Source organism: Mugil cephalus, chromosome 17 (genome assembly GCF_022458985.1).
Source record: "Mugil cephalus isolate CIBA_MC_2020 chromosome 17, CIBA_Mcephalus_1.1, whole genome shotgun sequence".
In the NCBI taxonomy this organism is placed as follows: domain Eukaryota; kingdom Metazoa; phylum Chordata; class Actinopteri; order Mugiliformes; family Mugilidae; genus Mugil; species Mugil cephalus.
In genome coordinates this window covers 23,846,562-23,856,973 of record NC_061786.1, presented here as the reverse complement: position 1 = coordinate 23,856,973, position 10,412 = coordinate 23,846,562, and the positions used below count along the sequence as shown (strand labels likewise).

At 42.5% G+C, this 10,412-nt stretch overlaps 1 protein-coding gene across 3 annotated transcripts in view; it reads left to right on the top strand.

Annotated features, from left to right (window-relative positions):
• Nucleotides 1–10,412, top strand: part of LOC125023688 (neuronal PAS domain-containing protein 3) — a 198,375-nt gene that overhangs the window by 47,760 nt on the left and 140,203 nt on the right. For 2 of the 3 annotated variants that reach the window (XM_047611132.1, XM_047611133.1), the window contains exon 2: nucleotides 8,812–8,910. The exons of the other annotated variant lie outside the window; for it this stretch is intronic. In XM_047611132.1, coding sequence (XP_047467088.1) covers nucleotides 8,812–8,910 — 99 coding nt within the window. The remainder of the gene's footprint in view (nucleotides 1–8,811; nucleotides 8,911–10,412) is intronic. 3 annotated transcript variants of the gene reach the window in all.

Here is a 10,412-nt window from a genome sequence, read left to right as displayed (position 1 = left end):
CTTTTTCTTTTTATCCAAACCAGACGTCGCATTGAAGCGTCAGATCGTTCCTACGTCTCATTATTTACTTCATAGATTACACTTAGTAATGACTGCGATTAACTCAGGATTCATTCCAGGTTATTAAGATCTAATGTGACATGGCGACGATCTACGTCCTGTCAAGTCTTTAAAAAGCAGATTTAAATTCTCAGCTATCGTCAGGAGACAGATTTATTTATTACAACTGAAGAAAGAATCATTTACATCTCATCAAATAACGTTTTCTGTAGCTTCCAGAAGACAAACCTAAAGCTAAACCACTGAAGCTCTAGTCAGGGAGAAAGAAACATGGAAGCTCATAAATAAAACTCTTCCTCAGTGATCACTGTAGAATCACTGTAGACGGTGATAGTTGGTCAATTTTAAGCAAAATAAAAACCAATGAGATGGAGATGGATCATTCGTCTTCACTGCTGCACATTTGTTGAATTCTTTCAAGTGAACTTTGGTTTTAAAGGACAAATACATTTTGGTTTATTTTCTGCGTTTTCATTTTCTCCTCTTCCCAACTTTTCTCTTCTGTCCATCCCTCCTGTTCTCCCTCCTCCTCCTCCTCCTCCTCCTGCTCCTGAATGTCAAAATAACCTTTTTGCCCAGACATGAGGAGCGCTTGATTCGTCTTATCTCGCCGGTGACATGCTCTCTCTCGGTGCCGTTTAAGAGCGTAGCGAGGCGCCTCCAGCATCAAACACAGCGAGACACGAGGCTCGCTGGAAACCTTCCTCCTCCTCCTCCTCCTCCTCCTCCTCAGACGGAGGCGTCGAGTGTCTCTGCTGATCTTGCAGCTTTAAAGCCGATTCATCGCATCAAATTAGCCTGTTTTCATTTTAGTTTTTGTTGGTTCCTCTTCAGGAACACAGAGACTCGTGTAGCGTCACCGTCAGAACAAAGATGAACATTTATTCAACAAACATCTAGAAAACGACTTCAGACACGACTCAGAAACAAAGATATATCTTTTAGTTCCATGTTCCCAGACTCCAGCTAACGGCACAGACGCCACTGATTCAGGTGGTGGTTTCTACTCGTGGTTGAATGAAGGTGGTTTTTAATGGACCCAGGACTCATTCATTACGTTTACATGCAGATTAATGGAGAAAAGTTCTACTTTCTGAATCGTCTTTGTCCAGGTTTACATGCAACATGTTTCTGTGAAAGGACTCAGTTCATGGACCTGAACACAGAAACCAAATCCAACTTTACATTGAAGGCAGTATGTTAAGAATATATAGACTCAGACTTAATGATCCATGAGGGAAACTACAGCAGCAGAAACCAGCAGCTTCGTTGCTCATAAAAGTAACACAAGAAAGATAAAACAAAATGAAAATAAATGTTGTCTAGTCAAATAAAATAAACAGTAGGCTGGTTGGCAAAATGCAACATGCTGGTTTGATTGTCCTACTCATTGTGTAGTCATGAAAGACAAACATTTCTTTTTTTACTTTTTTTGTGTGATGGAATTATATCGGAAACTAAAATGGAAACGTTGATATCTATTCTGTTCTGCATCTTATTTAATTGAAGTTCTTTGCAAAGTGATTCTTAAAAAGGTTCAGGTTTTATCAGACTCTTCTTCTTTCTGCTCCTTTCATTCAGATTTGGGAACGTTTGTGTTTATATTGAATTGTTTTGTGTTAAACAATGAATGAAATTAAACTAATGTCGTCCTCCTCCACACTAGGGGGCGATATGTGTCATTTTAAGTGGTTGATAAACAGCTGGAGTCGATCATTTCAAACAACAACCAGATGGAGACTAGTTCAGATTTTTAAACACTTCTGGTGCAGATAGATGGCGCTATTTCTCAGGTGGTTCTTCTACCGGCTCTGTTTACCTTCTTCTTCTTCTTCTTCTTCTTCTTCTTCTTCTTCTTCTCCTTCTTCTTCTTCTTCTTCTTCTCCTTCTTCTTCTTCTTCTTCTTCTTCTTCTTCTTCTTCTTCTTCTTCTTCTTCTTCTTCTTCTCTTGTTCTGGGGTCATACGCCCGCTCAGTGGTTGTAGAGTTGGATAAGGAAACTCTGACATTAGTTGGAGTAACACGTTTACATGTTGTCCAGTTAAAGTCGGATTAAGGCAGTGATTCTTTTTTTTTTCTTGTGCATGTGAACGTACTGAGTGAGTATTGACACTATGAAAGGAATGAGGTCACATGGTCGCAGACCACCTCCACATGTGGACTGAGACCAGATCAGAGTTCACACCCGGACTGTAGAGACCAGATCAGGATCAGGATGGATGCTGATGCTAAAGGCCTGTATAGGGAGTGCATACGTCCTCCTTTGTGCCTCCCTGCTCAGATTTATTGCCCTTGTCTGTGCTTAATGTTTACATGGACGGGGCCACCTGAGCTGCTTGAGATATTGCAGAGTGGTTCTTCCTGTAAATGTCAGGCTGCTGTCCTCTGCGTTGACAGCCAAGAAATCAGCGGTAAATCAGGACGGTGGCTCGTCTAAAGAGGTGATTAATAAACATGTCATTAGTCTGTGAGACGGAGAGCGGCCTCCTACAGTATGGATATATATTAACCCTTTATAGCTGTCACTGGAACACATTTCAGGACCTGAGTGTTATTATGCTTCTGTGCTAAATCTAAAAATTCAGGCTGGTATCAGTGATACCGATCCGATATCGATACCGAAGTGTCTGGTGTGTTTCAGCTTCATGAAGAATAGAGTCAGAGTCATTTGGTTATTTATTTTAAACTCATTTAGTTTAAAATAACTCTGTTCCTGTTAATGATACATTACTTCAAATCACTCAAGTGTCAGAAGTGTCGATATTTTGATTTGAGAATGGATTTTGGAGCATAAAGACGTGATATGGATCTGTGCCCTGAAGGGTTAACATGGACCAGAGGTTTCAGGTAAAGGAAACAGGCTCTTTGCTGCATTAGTGTCCTCACAATCAGCTGCAGCCATGTTTCCTGCTTCGCGTCCGTCCGTCTTCAGCCTCTTTCTGTGCTCAGGCCTCTTTTACTGCGTCGCTGCTAAAACAGGAGGAGAGACGCTGAAGCTTCGCCCTTCATCACACTTAGCCCTGAAACCGCTCCGCTCTCTAATAGAACTTCATCCATTTCAGATGACAGCAGCCATTATGGCGGCGTGCAGCGCTCTGCAGCCTGCGCCGCGCTTCTTCTAGTTATTTGCTGATAATGTGCGCAAACTAAACTGAGACGCAGTCTTGTCTTGATGATGATTAACCTGAGGACGAGCCGGGAGTTTAATAGCTTCAAAACAACAGATTAAAGAAGCTTCCTCATTGGAGGTTAGTTCCTCAGCTTTTAGTTTTAGTTCAAGCTCCTCCTAGCCTCCCAGGTAACAGTAGCTCCTCCTAACCTCCCAGCTAACGGTAGCTCCTCCTAGCCTCCCAGCTAAAGGTAGCTCTTCCTAGCCTCCCAGCTAACGCTAGCTCCTCCTAGCCTCCCAGCTAACAGTAGCTCCTCCTAACCTCCCAGCTAACGCTAGCTCCTCCTAGCCTCCCAGCTTACTGTAGCTCCTCCTAGCCTCCCAGCTATCGGTAGCTCCTCCTAGCCTCCCAGCTATCGGTAGCTCTTCCTAGCCTCCCAGCTAACGCTAGCTCCTCCTAGCCTCCCAGCTAACAGTAGCTCCTCCTAACCTCCCAGCTAACGCTAGCTCCTCCTAGCCTCCCAGCTTACTGTAGCTCCTCCTAGCCTCCCAGCTATCGGTAGCTCCTCCTAGCCTCCCAGCTATCGGTAGCTCCTCCTAGCCTCCCAGCTAACGGTAGCTCCTCCTAGCCTCACAGCTAACGGTAGCTCCTCCTAGCTTTTCTAAAATGTACGTTACCCTCAGGACCCACCCTTTTCAAATGTCACATTTATTTAAAGTACTTTTTTAAAAAATTTCCGAGCTGATTTTTTCGTTCTCCTTCTGAACGTCTTCATCTTGTGAATTATGACATTTATTCTCTTTCTTTTCCACTATTCTCATTTCCCCAAATTTCACTTATTTTGAAAATCTTTCCATTTATTTTCCCAATGAATCAGGCATTTTTTATTTCATTTATTCATTTATTTTACCAGAAAGCTTTTCATTGCTGTTTTCTAATTTAATTCATCCAATTAAATAAAAAAAAGAAATAACATCATAGACGCGTCTGTTCAGTCACATAAAGTAAAACTTTAAAACATCCTGTTTCATCAGATTTGTCCTAAAAAATAGAAAAGTACAAACTCAATGTCTGTGAAGAGATTAAGTTTCCAAACCCTCCGTCAACTTCACTGCTGCACCAGAGCCAAGACGCGTGTGTGTGTTAATATATGTGTGTGTTGATGTGTGTGTTGTGTTAATATATGTGTGTGTTGTGTTAATGTGTGTGTGTGTGTGTGTAGTACAGGAGCAGTGTTGACCTGGGACTATTTGAACGTTCTTATAACAAACGGAGGTCTGACTGTGAGTAAACAGGGAAGCAGGAGTGTGTGTTTTTGCATTTCGTGTGTGTGTGTGTGCGTGTGTGTGTGGTTGTTGCTGCTTCCTAAACTGACACATTTTCAATCACATGGTTTATTCCGGGGAAATTGTTGAAAAAGAGGGAAAAGGGCAGATTTCTGCGGCTCTGCGGGCGACAATAGGACAAGCCAGGATTAGTTTTTTCACTTTGTGCGTGTGTGTGTGCACGTACGTGTGTGTGTGTGTTCGCAGACAATGCCCTGGTAGCCAATTTGTAATATATAGTCGGCCTTGAAAAATGGCCCAGATCTCCCCTTCGCTGTCTGCAATTTAGCTCTGCCGGCGCCCGGTTATACCCATTGTACTGCCTCCCACCACTGCCATTTTGTCCTGATGGAGTGTGTGTTTGTGTCGTGAGTGTGCGTGTGTTTGTGTGTGTGTTTGTTTGCTTGCATCTCAGTGTGCATTTACCCATGAGTCTGTCTTTGTGAGTGTGTGTCGGTGAGCACGAGCCGGCGACTCTGTTTATATTCAGGTTATTGAATTTCTGCTTGTGCGTCTGTGTGTGTGTGTGTGTGTGTGTGTGTGTGTGTGTGTGTGTGTGTGATTATGCATGTGTGTGTAGTTTTGTGCAGTTGTGTTGTGCTGTTTGTTTAAAGCACATTTGGCTGCTCGGCTGTGTGTGTTTGATGGGCTGCAGTTACTCGTCCACTTTCCAAAATGACAGAAGACACCTGAAGGCAACAATCTGGAACTAATGGACGGAAAAGAAAAAGAGAGTGAAGGAGCGTAGAGAAGGGAAGAGATGGATGGATGGAGGGATGGAAGGAGTGGACTGAAGAACTGATTTACAATGAGAAGGGAGAAGAGGATGAAGCAACATAAGGAAGGATGGAAAAGTGGAGGAAAGAGAAGCAGATAGAAAGGAAAGAAAGAAGGAATAAAAGAGATGTGGCATGTAAAGGAGAGAAAGAAAGGATGAGTATGTGTTGAAAGATTTGAGGTTGAGGGATGGAGCAAAAAACTAATTTGAGAAAGGGGCAGAAAGCGTGACAGAGGTAAAGATGCTGCAAAGAAAAAGAAGAAAGAAAGAGGTGATGTGATTGGTCGTCCTGTTTAAATCTCATTCTCTCTGCAGACAGAGATCAGCTGATCTGTGACGAGGAAGCTAAACTCTGCAGCCGCCGTCTTCTCAACGTCTGTCCCGTCACTATTAAAGTTTTCCACGACGTTATCGTTTTTATCAGGAACTGTCGTAGTTCGTATGGATGCAACAAACCTGCAGTTCCAATATCGTCCACTAGAGGCTCCAGCAGTGAGTCAGTCTCCATAGACCTCCATGTTAAACCAGCATCCTGCTACTAAACCAGTTCTGGTCTCTAATTCCTCCGTTCGTAATGAATGTTTCTAGGACTCACCTGTTTAAATTAGACCAGTTGAGGGGGCGTGGCCTCTTTGATTGACAAGTTGATTTAAATAGATGCTTTATTCATCCCAAACTGAGAAATTTTACAGTTGCAGCAGCACTCGACAACATATGTGTTTATTATAAATAATAAAACAGCTAAAAAAGCACAATATACTATATACACAATATTTGCCAGAATTATAAAACAAGAGAATTAAAATAAGTGAATACAAAGTTCCGCAATACGACATGGAATAACGACCAACAACCAAACAACCATGTGCAAATGTGCAGAAAAAAAGTTGTCTGTCACGTATGAGGAGTTGAACCGGCGATGGCCTGAAGCGGCAAAGATTTCCTGTAGCGTCTCCTGGAGAAGGAGCTCCCTGGTCTGTCTATCATCTGGTGGAGAGGGAGTAGAGTAGAGTAAATGGTAGAAATAAATATAGCCGGGTGTCATCTGCATAGTGACTGACATTTACTCAGTGTTTCCCAGTAATATTTCCTCAGGGAGGCATGAATAAAGTGAAAAGTATCGGTCCCAGCACAGAACCCTGTGGAACTACAGCAAGCGTTTAAAACTTTCTGTTGGATGAGATTCAAAACAAGAATTTTTATTAAGAGAAACTCATTTTTTTCAAGTTCCTCCACCATTTTTCTGATTGATCTGATTAAATATAAACATTTGTCTTGTGTGGATGCTACAGGAAAGGTGATAAATATGTGGGTCCATCCTCTGATTCTTGTGGTAGAAAACCAATTGTAGTTAATGATCAACTTAGCTTATTGTGTAATCCGTAAAGTACAGTGACCTCAGAGACAGACCGGCCTTTCTTCTTCTTCTTCTTCTTCTTCTTCTTCTTCTTCTTCTTCTAGCCTTTTATTGTTGTATTCTTCCTGTCTTCCTCCTCCCTGGTGGCGGTGGCAGCAGCAGAGATATGTTTCCTAGTCATGCATCAAGAGATCAAATCTAAAAGTAATACAATCTCTGGACTTACATCTGGGCGGTTTAATTTGAAAACCAACTCGGTTGTGCCTCCCGCCGCAGCTTTAAACTGAAATAAGTTATGCCGCCGGTGCCCTCGCTTCACCCTCTGACAAGAACAATAGCGGCCGGCTCGCCTCAGAAAACTGTGTTTTACAATAATACTCGTCCACAAAGCAAGACCGACAATGTCAATGGTTTTATGGTGCGCTACACAGTGCAGCTAATGTTCTCCTGCAAGCCAGCGCTGCTTCACTGCCTCCCCCTCCCTCTCCCCCTCCTCCCCCCTGTCTCCCCCGCTGTCTCTCGTCCTCTTTCCGCCTCCTATTTCTTTCTCGTCTTCTCTCTTTTATTCTCGGTGGCTTCTCTATCGCTCCCTCTCTCCCCGTATGAAAAATCCATTCCGGCATGGGTTTTGACAGCCTGTCTTTGGTGGGTGTGTAAAATTCAAATAATTCTCTGTGCATAGACAGTCACTTTGGGGCTGCTTTGTATTTTGTATTTGACTCCGTGTCACTTTGCCTGCCTGTCGACTCCCAGTAGGCAGCGTTTAGTTGGAAAAAAAAGAGAGAAACTAGCTCTAAACTGGAGCTTTATTTTATTTGGGTGAATATTTTAAAGGCAGGTATATCTCGACATTCGCCAGACACTTTTACCAGCACATAACCAGACGTTATGTTGGGTAAATCACAGAGTTTTATTCATGGACCAGAGCGAAAGAAGTTTTGTTGCTTTACCTCCTGGAGTTTGTTGGAGTTTTGTTTGCTTTAAGACTTTAAACGAAGCTGAATCATCTCACTCCGTCCAGTTTAGCTCCTCTCACTCTGCGCTTTGTGATGACACATGAAATAAGTGAAAGGAGGGCTTTAAAGTTTATTTTAAATTCATTTATTTATTATTCATGTATTTTGTGGTAGTCCACGGCTGATTTTTGTTCCTTTTGTAGGATTAAAACTCCATTTCTGAGATTGAAAAAGCGGCGTTAACTATGACACGGATCCAGATGCCTCAGTCTTTAAACGGAGCTCAGGAAGTTCCTGGAACTTGTCTAAGGTTGAAATGTAGTTGTTTTCAGTTGAGACATGAATGGGATTGGAAGTGGCTGCAGCAATCAGAATAAAAGAAGTTCAATCACCAGCGGAGCAAAGCGACAACGGCGCATGGAAACAAATGAAACTGAAATGAGTTTATTTTACATAGTGGGACTCCAGAGCTCTTATTTTCTTCATTTTCTAACATCTGCACAATTCAGCCTGACAGAAACCTCCGGCTGTGGGCCAGGATTCAAACTAGATTCCTGAAATTGAACAATGTTTTCTTGTGTTGCTCACGTTTGTATCAGGAACCACTGATTTTCTGCTTGTTGACGGGATGTTAAAGGACCACGGTGCAGGATTTAATTCCATCTAGTGGTGACGCTGCAGATTGCAATCAGATGTCTCTCACTCCTTTCACTATTCTTTTCTAAATGTGTGTGAAACTAACAGTGGCTTCAACCATATCATTGTTGGGTTTGTCTGTTCTGAGCTGTAGCAGAAACACGTCAGTCCTTAGGTTAGATGCTAAGCTAACAACAAAAACACAATGATTTGTAGTTACAGGTGATAAAAACATACATATGAATATTATGTTACCTTTCTGTCTATAGATCCTCCTAAAACCAAACCTTTATCAAGCTCCTCACTCAGCTTTGAGCGAATAAACTTAGAAAATCAGATTTTCTTCTCTCCACTGAGTCAGAGACGCCAAACTGTTCATTATTTTCCTAAACAGTATATTCTGTGATGACTGTGCTGCTCCATGACTTTGGCCTTTTCCTGTATATGACTATTTTGTTCTGTTCATTTTCTCCTCCCTTCACCTCCTGCTCATTTTTCCTCCTCCTCCTCCTCCTCCTCCTCCTCCTGCTCCTTGTCTCTTACGGCTGTCGTTAAAGAACCTCTTCACGTTTTTTTTGTGTGTTTCACAGTGACCCCTACTGGGAGCGGCCGGCTAATGCGGGCAGCTGCTCCGCCGCCCGGCCCAAGACCCTTCACCTGGCCGGCCAGCAGCACACCTCCTCACCATGGTAACGTTTGTGCGCTGCTCGCTAGCAGTAGCAGCAGTAGCAGTAGTAGTAGTAGTAGTAGTAGTAGTAGTAGTAGTAGTAGTGTGTCTGTCATTTAATACGAGCAGTTTGCTCGGTAACGAACGCTGAACCTTTATCTTTGTATTATTTGTACTTGTGCTGGTTGGACTAGTTCAGGTTTTGTCCTGTTTAAGTTTTTATTTTGTGAGTTTTTGTGCAACTTTTGGCTCAAACGCTGGACGTTGGAGGAAGATAAAAACAAACACGTCTCAGTGTGTGGATGCTGAAGGATCGAATTTAGCACAACATGGATTTCATTTGAGTTCTGCATCAGATTGGGAAGATACTAGCGTAGCATGTGAGGTAGTGGCTCTTTAACACTCATACAGTCCCAAGAAACACAATAGAATACAAATACAAACTAGATTGATCAACCCTGTTTTGTTTTCTTTTTATTTTGATCTCATTGTGATGAACAAATCAAAAGAAGAGCTCCCCCTGGTGGCTGGCTGCACTATAAGTCACAAGGCCCGCCCCCTCCATGTTAGTAGGAGGAGCTTGTGCTGAACTGGCTCTTTAAAAAGACGTTACGTTTCGTTGATTGACAGTTGCTCCACCAGAGTAGGAATAAAATAAAATAAAATAAAATAAAACTAGTTCAGTGTATCCAGCGTTTGTTATTAACTTTAACCAGTCTGTAACCAATCACCATTGAGTCTAGAGCAAGTGCGCAGCTTTAGTGTTAGCATGGTCAGGAAAACAACAACTAGCCAACACAAACACAAACTTCCTCATCAAACAAGACTACATTAAAATAAGAGAACTTCCCCAAAAGAATAAATGTAGTTCTCATATATGAAACACTGCAGCTCGCAGCTGGACACCAATCAGTTCTCCTATAATCAGTGTCCAGGACACAACAGGCTGGAAGAAAGCAGCGCCCCCTGCAGGCAGGGAGGGAGAGAACATTATATTTATCCGTCTTTAAGGTGTAGGTTTGTGTCACGTAGCATTCAAAGCGTAGCTATTAGCCGTTAGCTTGGATAGAAGATGATTAGCTGATCATGATAAGTGATATATCTGAATCTGAATCTAAATCATTTCAAAGAGTGAAAACCAAAGAACAAATAAAATATTTCCCATCTGGTTTATTAGGGGCTGTGGAGTTTAGTTTCTATCATAGAATTAGAGGAGAGTGGAAGCTGAGTCCATATCATCTTGGCAGCGTGTCTCATGGCAGGTTAAACATTTTCTAACGTTTGACGCCGGGATCAGAGGGTGTGTTGGGTTAACGCGTCGTCTCTTTGTCCGTTAACGTCTGTAGTTATGAGCAAACCCTAAAGCTGTAAAGCTCCTGTGTGTTATTGCTGTGTTTACTAGAGTCGGGATGGAAAGCTGCTGCCATAAAATCGCATCAGTCCTCTTCATCCCTTCCTCTCTTTCACCGTCTTTGTAAGTGAACAGAGGGAAGAAGGGATTTGACACCAGGAAGTGAAGGGAGG